The 14,814-nt window shown below is 39.4% G+C and overlaps 1 protein-coding gene across 25 annotated transcripts in view; it reads right to left on the reverse strand.

Annotated features, from left to right (window-relative positions):
- Positions 1-4,445: 4,445 nt before the first annotated feature.
- The window catches only part of DCUN1D4 (defective in cullin neddylation 1 domain containing 4), a 78,863-nt gene continuing 68,494 nt past the window's right edge, over positions 4,446-14,814 (reverse strand). For 18 of the 25 annotated variants that reach the window (XM_008516314.2, XM_070614968.1, XM_008516317.2 and 15 more), the window contains 3 exons: positions 10,053-10,157; positions 7,866-7,968; positions 4,446-7,747 (listed from right to left, as the gene is read on the reverse strand). In XM_008516314.2, coding sequence (XP_008514536.1) covers positions 7,692-7,747; positions 7,866-7,968; positions 10,053-10,157 — 264 coding nt within the window. In that variant the 3' untranslated portion in view covers positions 4,446-7,691. Of the gene's footprint in view, positions 7,748-7,865; positions 7,969-10,052; positions 10,158-12,070; positions 12,131-14,814 lie in introns of all 25 variants that reach the window. The other 7 variants (XM_070614960.1, XM_070614962.1, XM_070614958.1 and 4 more) reach the window with 3 other exon arrangements.

The raw sequence follows: 14,814 nt of genomic DNA on the forward strand, positions 1-14,814 counted from the left end.
TTACAAGCAATTGTTTGACAAGTCAGCAGGAGAATGGACATCCTGGTCACAAAGACTGAAGACTTTCTGAAGATAGAATCAATAGTCAGTCAACGTTTAGCCAAGACCAGCTCTCTGCCTCCAACTCTGACTAAAATTCTTTGCAATACAACCTCCTTTCTTTACCTTTAAAAGCCTCTGACTTTACTCCCTGGCAGGACACGTTTTGAGTTTCTACCTGAAATCTTTGCTCCCTGAATTGCAATTCTGAGACCCCAGATGAATTTTTTGCTTCTCTTGCAGTTTATGCCTCTTATTTGTCGTCAGTCCAAACATAGTATGAGCTTGGGGTCTCTGCAATTTGTTACAGGTGAGCTTCCTGCTCTCCCAGCCCTGTCTTCCCAGTCTCATCCACACCTCAAGCCCAGCTTGCTCCCTGTCTTCCCCCTGAGGTTCCCCTCCACCAAATCTCTGGGCCATACTCTGACCATTCTCACCTCCCAGCATGGGGCTTCCCAGGCCCCTCCCAGAATCTTGGCATCTTCTTCCCATGGGTATCCTCCCCTCTAGAAAAGGAGGGGAGGCTGGGCCTGGGGAGGGATGCTCCTGGAAAACTGACCTTCCGATCCCCCATCCTTCGGGGAACGTGCTGGGGTGTTCTGCACCAGTTACTTCCGTGTGGTGAGCGGGCAGGCTTATGGCCAGTCTCCAGAGGACGGCAGAGTTAAATCCCTTGTGAGGAGGTAAATGGTGTATTTCAGGCCTGGTAGAATCCTCACACTGTGTGGGGGTTTTCAACTATGGTTGGACATCCTCATAGTGAACTTCAGGGATCTGAAAAGCATCTCCTCCACCAGGGAACATGCATTACCATCTCCTGCTCTACGTAGCTGCCTCAGTACATTCCATATCCTTCATCATTAAGAATATTTCTTCTGTTGGCATCTTTGCATCAATTATGTTGCTATTTCTTGGTGACAACCACCAACTCTTCTGTCCTGAGAAGCCTAACTCCTCTGCTGCCTCTATTGCCATGTTTGTGTACACTGCAGACCGCCCTAAGGAGAGTCCTGTGCTGAACCCCCTTTCCCCCTATAATGTTGTACTCTCCAAAAGGAACTCCCAGCTCCAACTGAGTCGGTGTCTTTCTGGTCTACTATTTATAAGCAGTTGATGCCACTTATACCCAATGGGCATAAGACCTTCCATCCAGAGGTCCTTGCTAATTCTTCAGTCTGTTGATTTTCTATTTACCCCAGTCCCCTCTCTCCACACACTTATAAATTTTAATGCTTGTGTTTCCAATTTCACACAGGAATTCTGCCTAACATACAATTAAAGTTTGTTGACACAACGATTATACTGAGAATCTGAAAATCAACCTAGATGTACGAGGAATAAAGACTTGAAGGATTTATGAGCACTTTGCGACATGCAAAGTAGTCGCTAAAAGGCACCTATGATTTTATTCAACGATTTTGGGAATATCTGTGACAGGATCACAACTTTTGTCCAAGTCCAGTCCTCAAGATGGAGTATGTAGGAGCTACTACAAGTGATGAAGCCAAAATAAATAAGCAGCAAGTTGAGACAAAATGCAGTGGCTTTCAGCAGACTATTGAAAGTTGGCTCAAAACTTTTTGGTGACTTAGTTCACTGGTAATGAGTACAGCTGCAGCTCCCTTTATCATCACACATTTATCCTAAGATTTCTAGAGAACACTAGTTTGAATTTCAGATATTCAAATTTAGGCATTTCTGAGACGTTGCTACTGGAAAGTGTCAGAGGAAGAAACAAACCCTCTTCAGCTTACTTTCTCCTTGCCAGGGTTCTTCACAATCCACACTCTTCAGAGAGTGATTGCAAAGGAATCTCTTTCAAAGGACTGAATACATTTCTTCAGAAGAGATTTACATTCCAAATGATGTTTTTAAAAATCTCCATTTAATTACTATGGTCCATTTTTGTTTTTCAGTTTCCAATTATTATTCTCAGCATAACCTACTTACTCACCATGATTTCTAAGCAGGTACTTCTGTACACGGGATGATTTTATTTTGTTCAGGCAACTGAACATAAATGTTAAGAACAAATTCCAGAGAGAGAAACGCCAAATGATTTTCTGCTGAATGTGCCAAAAGAAGTGGTGAGCGGGCCCTATCCGGGAATGTCTTCTGCCCTACAAGCTTAGCTAAGCAGACAGGGTCACAAAGTTCGATGTATTATTTCCTCAAGTGATAGTTTTTTTCTTTTCTAGCTATAACGAAGCTCCAAAGGCAATTCTTTTCTAAAGAAATCATAAAAGCTTTTCTCTCACCTTCTGCCTAAAAGTTGTTCATCACACCAGGATTTGAGGACAACGTTCAAATGACTCATTTCAGTATGATGTCACACACATTATAGCACCACAGAAAAAATGCCCTGCCTTCCTGTAGGTTCAAACAAATCCAGAAAAGTTGCTCTCCAGAAGTAGCTAATTTTCCTCCTCACTTTTTTTGCTTGCTGAGGAAGATTTGCTGAGTTAACATCTGTGCCAGTCTTCTTCTATTTTGTTTGTGAGTCACTGCCATAGCAGGGCTGCTGACGAGTGGTGTAGGTCCACTCCTGGGAACTGAACCCAGACTGCCAAAGCAGAGCACGCTGAACTTAACCACTAGGCCACAGGGCAGGCCCCTCCCTCCTCACTTCTTTAGCCCTGGGGCTGACCCAATGATCTGCCATTTTTCTCTGCGGGTAATGTTTTTCACTTTTTAGTTCACTTTCCTCTTCATCCCATTATTTCAAAAAGCTATCTTTAAAAATGCCTTTCCTTTGGAGCAATCTTTCTTGTTGTCCCCTTAGGGATGTCAGCTGCATTGTCCAGAGCAGGTGTTAGTGACTTGACCTCTCTCCAGTCTATCTTGTTCCAATTACATTGCTGGAGAACTTTTAATTCCTGTGAATTTTTATGTGGACTACAAGTCCTGCCTGGAGAATACATCTCACGTTCCTGTTTTCTTCTACTGGATAATGTGCCTCATGACTTTCTGTTTGTCATAGCCCGGGTTAAGAATTCCCTGTCCTAAGGTTTGTCACCTCCCACTCCTTTCTGTCAATTTAGGATTAAGCTTTTTCCTTTTTTAAAGATTGGCACCTGAGCTAACATCTATTGCCAATCTTTTTTTTCCTTCTTCTTCTTCTCCCCAAATCCCTCCAGTACATAGTTTTATATTTTTAGTTGTGGGTCCTTCTAGTTGTGGCATGTGGAATGCCACCTCAGCGTGGCCTGATGAGTGGTGCCATGTCCATGCCCAGGATCTGAACCAGCAAAACCCTGGGTGCCGAAGCAGAGCATGCAAACTTAACCACTTAGCCACGAGCTGGCCCCAGCTTTTTCCTTTATCTCCACCCACCATCCATTCCCAATCTTTGTGGGTGTCTGGAAGACCAGAGATTCTCTGGGTTTGATCCTCAGCTTTTGGCCCAAATTATAGTTGAAAGAACCACCTATATCACCAATTTAAACAATGTGCACCTGGATTCTGTTTTTTGGTCTCTGTTTTTTTTACCTCCTTTCCTGCTTTCAAGCTTCTAAAAATCTTTAAGTTGGTATCAGTCTTTCCTGGATTCTCTGATCTTTACATGAGGTTTCTCAGGTCTTGACAATTCTTTGCCAAACGGGAACTCTGTCTCTTGCTTCTGTCCATGTATGCTACCTGGGCATCCACTTGTCCACCAGCGGTCCTGCCATCAGGGAGCTGACATCTATGAAAGACCATTTCAGACCGTGGTAACCAGGGCTCACACACACCTACGGACTAACTGGGGGCAGCCCTGGAGGTAGTAAAAATGGTCATTTCTGCCTGGATCCAGGTACACGGTAAGTACTCAATTATTAGCTCAATGTTTAGAAATATATTAACATAGGATAGTAAATTTTTAATTTTCTTTTTTTTTGTTGAGGAGTGTTTGTACTGTCTTTAATCATTAAAATACTGTATCTGGAAATGTTCTGGATTAAAAGAGACAAAAGTAGCACGATGACTAAATGCTATGCTTGTCCCTGGATTAAAAATAAAATAGCTATCAAGGACATTATTGGTACAAATGGGGAGATTTTAATCTGGCCCCATATTAGGTAATAGTATTAGATCAATTTTAAACCTCTTGAGTGTGATCACACAGTATTGTGGTTTTAAGAATGTCCTTGTTTCAAAAGATTAGGTGCGAAGTATCATAATGTAATTTACTCTCAGATGGTTCAGAAAAAAGTCTACCTATCTACAGAGAAAAGTACACACACACACACACACACACTCTGAGGGGCACAGAAAACATGGCAAAACATTAACAACTGGAGAACCTAGGTGACAGGCATATGGGTGTTCCTTACACTGTTCCTACATGTTGCTCTGTAGCTTTGGAGCCACTTTAAGTGGTTGTCAAAGAAAAAGCCAGAGAAGAGAAGAAAGAATTCACAAATCAGTTCTGAAACCAAACACAAATACTTTTTATTTATGGGATATCATTTTACATCAATTCCATTAAAACCTAAAACCAGTTTGCTGTACTCAAGTTAGGTGGCATAACAGTATTTTAGTTAAGCTGGGAGTCACAGGACTTGCACACGTTTATGAATGTAATGCAAATACTGACGACACGAAGCATTCACAGTTACAGGTTACCTGCTGTTCATTTAACAGTAACCTCCAAGAGAAATTATTTTATGAAAAAAAGCAACCCACGTTTTGGTCTCATTTACAGACACCCAACATTTTAGTTGGTCAATGAATTCTATACATTTATTATACAACATATGAAAGAGTAAAAGATAAGGCTTACAGAGGTATTTTAGCAGTTGTAAGAATAAAAACCAAGGGCACAAACTAACTTTTAAAGCTTTCTGTATAAACTTCAAAAGCACTGTTAAAACGGATACTGAGAGGCAACAGAAATCTGTTGTTAAACCAGAATCTAGGGGTTTATCTAGTCAGATTTATAAAAACTTAATTCAGAGTTCATGCTTCAAAAAAGCTGCACGTAACATTACAGTGGGTGTTTATGGCAAATCAAATAATGAAATTTCTGACCTACCAAAGCAGTAAACATCAAAAGTTGTATTCCAATATGACAGAGTATTGCAATGTGAGTTCAAAACACAAGGGAAAGAGAGAGGGGGTGTAGACTCAGGTAATAAAAAAACCAGAGGAAGGCACCCTAATTTCTTTAACAGTAGCCAGTAAACAAGTGCTTAATGATCACTCAGTTGTAGGTAACTTAGGAATTTTTTAAGAAAAAGTATCTTATTACTCTGTCTGACCCCTTTTTTCTCCTCTTAAAAATAAATGCATAAAATCAAGAAAACCAAGGGCAAGCACTCTGCAGCCACAGAGGTTTATTTTTCAAGAGAGTTGAAAGATTATTTGGAGTTTTCCAAACATGCACATTTATCCCTTTGGAACCCTTACTTTCATATTGTGCATCATAAACTAGTTTTACTCGGACTGTCCTCCCATCATAGAAACGGTCACTGCAGATGAAACGCAGCAGTACCCCCGTAACAATCCTTTTATTTTAGGATGCACTGTGCTTAGTGGTTAAAAAATTCTCCAGTTTCTAACAATAACTTTTAAAATAATTTCACTATGATTTATATTTGCTTTCAACAAAACTATAGATCAAATTTAGGAACTGTTGCCTTTAAAGTGTGATTCTTTAACTTTATGGGATACTTCTGAAAACGAATCAAGTTCTCCACAGATTTGAACCTGCCTATGGCCAATCGCCCTTGGAAGCCACAGGCATCTGTCGCAACGGAACCCCTTTCAACACATCGGTCTCAAGTGCTGTGCTTGCCATCAACATCTTCTATTCTTTTCAGATATTGATTTGTGCAAACTGGTATGAATGTGTAAGGTGGAAGTGAGCCTACAATTCCTAAAGAAGGAATGATTAAGTATGCTTAATTACTACAGAGTTTTTCAAACTTCTGATTTATTTCACAGCAAACCAAACTTTTCTATTTGGTAGAAAAAGGAAGTAATTTCATTCTACCATATCATGATTTTGTATATGCACACACACTGTATATACATAGGAAATTTCTGTCTTTGGTGGTTCAGTTAGGGGAAAAAATAAAGAAAATCTGAACACTGTTAGCAAAGAAACTGTGAAATAGTGGTCACGAGTAGCATTGTCTGTGTGCTTTACTCATTTCATGCCTTTTAAAGGTTCACGTTTAATCCAAAAGTTTTTTTTGGCCATATTTTGAAATAATCCAAACCTCTTCCAATCATTCTATGTTCAATCATGAATCTTGCTGACAACTATAGCATTCACTTGTTCAAATGCACCATTAACTTTTTTACTTGGTTTAAATCATTAGACTTTTGTGTTTTCACAAAACTTTAGGGACTAAATTAGTCATTCAATAGCACCAGATAGTTGAGGGGAAAACATGTTATCTATACATTTCCTCAAGAAGGGTAAGGCAAGGAAAAAAAAAAAAAAGACATAAAATACAAACCTAAAAATACCATCTTGTTTACTCTCGCTTCCTCATCCACATAAATAATGGCTATCACCTTTCTGTACAAATTACTCAGGTGATGACGAGCGGCCCTCCAGGAAAGGTCCTAGCATGTAACAGAGTTAGCTCGCTGCTGGTGGTTTCGTGTCCACTGCCTGCAGTGGACATGCTGCCAGGAAAAGCCTAGCGTGAAAGAAACAAAAAAGGAAAACAAAACAAAACAAAACACCTCTCATTTATAGTATAGTTCTTTTTCCAAAAAACTAGAAAACTAGACACCATGAAAGCTTAACTCAAAATTCAAGCCACAACTAAAAGTGCTCTGCAGTTATAAATTGCCAGCAAACCATTAGGTTTTCACAGAGGAGGCAAAATAAATTTTACTTAGAATGGCGGAGAAAGCATCAGCAGACCAAACACTGACTAGAACAATGCAAAAGAAAAAAAAACACTAAAGAAAGTTTATAAGAGTTTAAAACCCATTTTAAAAAAGGTGCAATTTTACTTTGTTCATTTGTACCTATATTCAAACTACTACAGCGTTAACATTAGAAAATAAAAACCTATACCCTGCATGGTGGAAATGATTTGTGGCATGGTACATGTCTATAAGTTCAAATAATTATAACTTTCCTCATTTAAAAATGCTAACATTTAAGTAGACCAAATTATACTTGGCATATGCCTCTGAAAAGTTAAGACCCCACCCCCTTCCACAAGTTGGCCTCTTAAACAATAAGGTAAATTCTGGCAACATTTGCTTATGGTAACAGTTGTCTTGTTTTCTGAAATGCTACATTTGAGACCAAATAAAGCATAATTGGTTCATTTGAAAAAAGGGACTAGAAATATGCCACAAAAATTATTTTTACAATACATTTTTGCAGAAATAATCTCTAGGTGAAGCTTTTTCTTTTTATACACATATACAAAATTTAAACAGCAATATACACATAATCACAGTGAGGACGTTGGCAAATTCACCAATCTGTAGTGTAAATACAAACTGCAAAGCAGCCTTCCAAGAGAACAATGCTACACAGGAGGCAGAGCCGGCCCATTCAATCGCAAACACCAAAACGTCCCTGCAAAAGGGAGACAGTGCAAGAAAAGCAGCATGCGCTTGGATACAAACAGCAATTTATGGCTAATGGTTGACATAACTGTGGTAACAGTGACTCTCTCGCTGCTATGCATAAAGTCCTAGGACATCTGTTTGTCTTTATACCACTCCACAAACTCATCCAACAAAACCGGCCCTGGAGAGAAAGAGAGAGAGAGAGAGAACAACAGGGCTGTGAGGCTTCTCACAGGAGGAAGCTGTGCAAAATGTACAGTGAGGGGAAGAGTGAGCGAACACCCAGGACCAGTACTTACATGCTCCGTCTTCATCGTAGTTGCTGAGGTCAAGATTAATTGTTCTGCTAAATTCTAGCACATTGCACCACTGGTCTTTGTTAATAACTTTATATTTTGATTGCTGATGGAGGGAAAAGTAATATGAATTACTGACATGATCAACAAACGGTATGGTTTCAACTGCTGCATGAATCAACTTGAGAAAGTTCATGAAGGTTGACTCTTTCCATTTGAGGGGTGTTAAGCACCAATCTAGGAGAAGGGTGAGGGAGAGCAAGAGTAGAACTTACGATGACAATTTTCATTACAAAAATATTATAGGGGCTCAACACAAAATGACACGCACATAAAAGAAAAACAATTTTATATCCCTGGAAGTGAAATTTCTAGACTGCAAAAGCCCTTTTATATAAAATGGGGAGAATACCTTCTTCATAGAGATGCTGCAAGGATTCAAAGAGAGAATTCACATAATTTATCCAAAGCACTTCATTCAGTGCTTGGCTCAAAGTAAGTGCTAATGAAGAGCAGCTCCCATTAACCATCCCTGAAACGATCAGCACGCTCACTGTCCGTCGTCAGCTGAGGGTACGTGCAGCAGTGGGTGACACGACGAGAACCTCCTAAGTGCCTTAAGCACTCTCTGAACCAGCTGTTCTGGCCACTGACGAAAAGCACTGTTCTAATAATTCAGAATTTGAATTGGAACATAAAAGAAATCAGAAGTGCCATGGGGTATTTTTTGTATTTCTCTTAGACAAGAAATATGCCAGGTGTATATTTTAAAATACAGTATTCCTGTATAAAGATTTAAAAATAAAACCTAGATCCAACAATTTTAAATCCTAACCACTAAAATCAGGAACATTGGAAAATAATACAAGTACCTAAAAAGCAAAGAGTTGAGCCAGCGGTTTTAAGGATGCAAACATAAGAAAAGCCCAAATGAAAGGATTACTGTGCCCTTTTAAAAGAAAAATGCAAACCGATATAAAGAGAGAACAAAGCACAAACTACACGTTTAACTTTCTAAGCAACTAAAAGCGAAAACCAGTCATTGAAACAGTTGATGATGCTTCTGGAATTGTGTAGTAAAATTTGCTTTTGGCAAGGTCTTTCAGCTCAAGAATCCATGACACTCGGGCTCAAATTCTGCTAAACTCTCTGAGAACAAGAACTTATTTCTACTTATTTTCCAAATAAAGCTAACATTTCATGGGGTTGTCAGAGAAATCAAAACAGATCACGTGTAGATATGGATTATCATGTAAACAAATATTTCTTTTATGAAAACTAGTTTTTATATCTCTCTTCAGGAGTTCCAGTTAGGAATGTTACAAGTAATTTTTAATAGCAGTCCTCAAAGATTCACATATCAGTTGGAAGTTTTTCTGGACCATTACATAAAGTAAGTTGGAACAAAGACTATTTCAAGAGTGAAGCTGGAGTCGGGCTAAGGCCCAGGATTTTCTCAAAGACCCAACACCCTTATCCCTTCAAGCAAAGGGCATTTTTTAAGGGCTTTGGGGCTGGAGGGCAAGAAGCATGCCAGATATGACAACCCAAGTAACTCAAACTTAGAGCTCACACACTTTCAGGTCCTCTAGTATCACAGCGCATCAAAACCAGCTCCTCATAACCAGAGGCTCAAAATTTTTGATCATTAATACTTAAAGCAAACAAACAACAATGATGGCGTAAAGTGCTGGATTATTCCTAATACAAATACAAAGAAAATTTAAACTGAAGGAGATACTGTCAGGTGCCTAACACTTAGATTGATCTAGGTCCCCAAGTTACTTGGAGATAAGAGTACATAAGGATACATTAGAAACTAATTTTAGTAAGAAGGCAGATGGCTGTTTTTTAACTTTTGCTTAATAAAAGTGGAAATTCACCTACAGCCACAAAACAAAGTAAATTCTGTTTTACTACTGTTAGAGAGAGTAGGAAGTCTAAACCAAAGTCAAGCTTTTAAAGTGGGGACGAGAAAGGAAGGGACAGAGCTGCAGCTGTGTCTGACGTGTTCGTACGGGGGTTATGCAGCAAAACAGTAAATGCAAACACGGGGAAAACAGCAATGACGTCACCATTATTCCTATGGGCAGAAAAGCACAACAAACAGAAATTTACATAAAATTGTTACAGTATACTTGGTAGTTCTAAGCAAGCAAACATACATTCCATAAAATAACAATTTGGTACCTCTAAGAATTGGTGAAAAACTGGAAAAAGGGGCCAGATTTTTCCTAATAACAGTCCCAACATGCATTTGGCAGTGTTTATGTCTAGGCTGCGCTGGTCCTTTTCCTGTTTAACAAACAAAAACAAGGATGAGCCAGATGCCCCCAAATAATAAATTCCAATAATCCAAATTTCTATTTCACTTCAACAAGAAATTAGTAAACAGCTCATTTATCATACACCATAAAAACCCTGAATCAACACTAAGGTGGGAGAGGGCGAGTAGTCAAACACCACGGAAGGCTTAATGGTTTCAGTATTGTATAAATTTACTGTGAGAAAGATTCATGTCAATCGAATGATCACTCTAATGCAAAATCAATTAATGATGTAGTAAAAATATCTATTATTATTTCACGGGATAAATAAAAATCTATAACTCAATCATTTGCTGTTTGACATTTATGATAATTATCAAAATCATAATGGTTGACCCCAAAGCCCATAACTTAACTAACTAAAGTTAAAGGTTTTGATTTCCATGCTTAGGAATCAGGTTTTCTTAATAAAAATCATTTTCCCAACAATTTTATTTCACTGGTAAATGTTTTTCTTGTGCCTACAAATGTTGGAATTAAATTCAGCTCACAATAAACTGTTGGGGCTTTGGAGATTCTCTCCCAGTAAGAATTCATCCACCCACTCTGGGGGAAAGTAGTCTGTCCACCTATTACAGTCCTTCTTACCTTGGATTTGTTAGATGTGAAATCTCCTAGCAGACTACCCCTAACTAGTAGCCAAGTGAAAGACAACATTTCACAAGGAAACCAGAAAAGAAATCACATATGCAAAGCTAGCCTCCTCGTGGTATCAACTACAGTGGAAATTTACAAAAGTACTTTCCTATGAAGGGAGAAAGTGCCCGGCTATGCCCTGTGGGGTGGAATCTAAATGTTCACCAAATTAAGGGATGATGTTTTGACCACCACTGTCAGCCACATACGTAGCCCACACGTACCTCCCGACAAAATAAATTATGACCTCGAGGACTCTAACAGTGAAGTGTTCTTTAGTACACAGAGCATTTCTGGCCATGACACTGATTTTAAGAGTGAAGGACTTAAACAATACAGCAAATGTAAGGGCCTCACTCAACAACAGCAAACAAGGTAGATGAAGATACAGGAAGATGTGCGAAAGGTCTGTCTTTTGGTCACAGTCGTAAAGCTTAACGACTATTCATGAATAGATCAGGTCAGATGGCTCCGAGTCACCCTTCTCTGTTGCAGGCCACACAACTTAAGTCTGATGATGGCGGAAGTATCCCAGTTCCACAGTTCAAGGCAAACAGGTGGGGCTTCCGAATTTCCACAGGGTTCTCTGCCTGTCCCTTGGCCATGCAGACCGTCCTGCCCAGGGCTGCAGTACTCACTCCCATGGAGAGAAGGACAGCAGAAAAGGTGCTCTAGAGATTGCCCACTTTTTGCCAACCAAGCCTCATTGGTTTGTTGCATTTCATGGGCTCATACTTCTGGGATGCACTGTGCAAGCAAATGGAAAACTTCCTTTTACCCTGTAACATAGGTGTGGCAGACGGCAACAGCAAAACCACACTATGAAGAAATCCACAAGAAAAATGAGTAAACTGTTGAAAACACATGTGGCACCACAGGACTGGGCCCAAGTTCATCTGTGGAACAACAGCTCACACAGCACTGAGCTGATGGCATGGGCACTCTGGAAAAGCTTTCCCTTTGAGGAGTTTATAATGCTTCACTAAACCTAAAATCGCTAGTCTTGCCTTGATACATATTATGCCTTCTTCCAACATCATCAATGCCTCTGTCCCCAGCACAATGGACATACACTAAAGTGACAAAAAAAAAAGATACAAGGACCTGGACAGACTCTTTGCAACAATATAATCATCTGACAAACTGATGATCATGAAGGATTTCAATGCATGTGTTTGGCAGTGATGCCAAAACATGGAGGAAAGGCATCAGACTCACAGGACCGGAAAGCTGAACAGCACTCACTTACTCCTGCTCTGCAAGGGTGCCAGCCAGCAGCTCGCAATCACTAACACCATCTTCTGCCTAGCAAATAAGAGAAAGATATTATGGATGCACTCACGATCTTAACAGTGGCATCTCACTGATAACCAACATTGCCTGTGGGTGGATTTGAGGCCAAGTGCAAATGACCATAACTACAAACACTCGAAATTCCTGGGAACAGCACAGTTGAGAGATCCCACAGCAAACATCTACTAAACAGCAAAATGGAGATACGTCCAGGGGGTTGTCTGACAATGATCCTAATGGCATTCTCTGCAAAAGGTTCTCAATTAAAAGTGAAATGAATCTCCCAGGATGCTATGAAGCAGCCATCATCATAATGGGCATAAAAAAAAAATTACCTTAACAAATTCAAGGAGTACAGCAAAGACATCCAGAAGCTCCTCGCAAGAAATTAAAATAGTACACTGTCAACACTGACCCTGTGATCCTCTGCTCATGAAGCACCAAGGAGCAAGGGGCAGGTTTCTGCATCCCAAGGTTAGAATCTAAGCAGAAAGTACCTTGAGACAGTCAAGAGTCACTCAGCGTCCCCAGAAGGCCCATCAGGTTAAAGGAGAAGAAATGAGACTTTTCTCCCTGCCCACCTCTTGCCCCAAGATGCATAGATATGTATTTCATAAACTTTCATTTTCTAAAATAAGAAATTAAAAACAATTTTATTTTTCAAATAATAATAGAAGCTAAATAGGTTCTATACACCAAAGATGTACTAACCTCCTACAAAACACAACTAGATTCTGCCTGGTTATCTTTCTTAAACACAGATTTTAAAAGCAGTCACAGATGAGACCAGGCCTCTTAGTGGTACAGCTGTAAAACCAAAGGGTCCTACCCCAAATATTCCAACAAGTTATGTCCGCATATGGAATAAATGCCCTTCTCAAGCTAAAGACTAATAACAGCTAATGTAGAGCAGAGAATAATGAAGTTTTATTAAGGTATGATTTGAAGTTCTAATATGAAAAAAAAACCCAGTCCCTAAGACTGTTCCAGTATAGGTCTTCCTGTAAGATGTGAAAATCAAGCCCTTTTTTCCTTAAATGTCACAAGTGACTTCAGAAACAGTAACTGAAACAGAGCAGTTAAAGAGTTAATTGTAAACATAACTACAAAAATGAATCTTTAAACATCTAGGTTCCCAGATGCTCTATCAGAGGCCCCCAATGATTTCAGATGATCTATTTCCAATTTTCACCAAGTTTTAATAGCTTAAGACTTGTACGTGAAAAGTGAAACATTGAATTATTAAAAGTATAAAGGAAAAAGACCTCCAACAGCAGGAAAAAAATCCCTAAGATTTTTGAGAGCAACTAGTTGAACTCAAGAAATAGTACATAAGTGACCATGATTCACAAACATAAATGGTGACAATTGAGTCAGAAATTGGTAGGTGAAACCAAAAGGCCCGAACTGAAGACCTACGATACACATCACAGAATTCTCATTTGAGACCATAGGGATCACAAAAAATAAAGAAAATGCAGTCCTCCTTAACACAGCTACCTAGGTAAGCAAACATAAGTAAAAATAGCACCCAGGGACTCGAATCCTAATGTGGTTCAGTTTATAAAACTGAAAATATGCATAGACAATCAGGTTTTTGAACAGGAGCTGTTTTTTTTTTTTTAATACACATTAAAAACAAGCAAAATGTCATAAAACTCAAGATTGTCCTCCCATTGGGAAAAATGAAACTAAGTAAGTGTGCTCTTAGAACTTACCCAGCATTAGTTTACAGACGACAATGTTTACAAGGCAATTAAGCTCAACTACTGACATTTCCTTTAAAACAAAAGAAAAAAATCTGCCAACAGGCACAGCCTTTCCCTGTCATTTTATTTGGCACAGATTCTATTACTGTTAAGTACTACTTAACGGGGGAAAAAAAGGCATTATTTGAAAGTTGACATTTGTAGACACCTAAGTAATAACAGTGAAGGATATTTGAAAAACTATTGCTAATTCTATGGGTAACTTTTATCGACAACCTAATCCGAGCCAGAAATTGTTCTAAGTGCCTTATCCTTAAACTCATTTAATACAACAACTCTGTTAGGATAACCATTATTAGAATCCCCAATTTATAAATAAGGAAACTGAGGCATAGGGAGTTAAATGACAGTCAACAAGTGGCAGAGCTGGGACTTGAACAAGGAAGTCAGACCCCAAGCCTGAGTGTGGACCATACATCACTTCCCTGAGAAGTAATGAGGAAGCAAGATTTAAATATTAAGAGACATATCGTCCAATTAGCGTTATAAATAACTGCTGAGCAAATCCGTGTGACTCCGCAGTAACTGAAGAGCAATCTTACGGACAAAACTGACAAGATTTTCAGGATAATGGACTTGTGATTAGACGACTATATATTCTTCCTACTTTTGTCTCACCCAGGCCCACCTTCTGTTTTCTTCATAATTTACAGTGAAAATATGAGAAAAAGTAGAGAGGGGTGTGTGTTGGGGGGCGGTGTGGAGAGGGCAACTAGACAGATACATTGGTTACGAAGTGAGAAACTGAGTCAAGCCAGAAGAGGAAGGGACTCAGACGGTCATGACAGACGTAGGCTGGAATCGGGCAGAATCCTCTGTTAACAGGGGCTGTTGAACACAAGACCCAGCAAAACCCTCCTCAGCGAGTTCTGTGAGTGACATCACTAACACTTCCACTTTAAATGGACATGACTCAGCTGCTGCTTT

Source organism: Equus przewalskii, chromosome 3 (genome assembly GCF_037783145.1).
Source record: "Equus przewalskii isolate Varuska chromosome 3, EquPr2, whole genome shotgun sequence".
Lineage (NCBI taxonomy): Eukaryota > Metazoa > Chordata > Mammalia > Perissodactyla > Equidae > Equus > Equus przewalskii.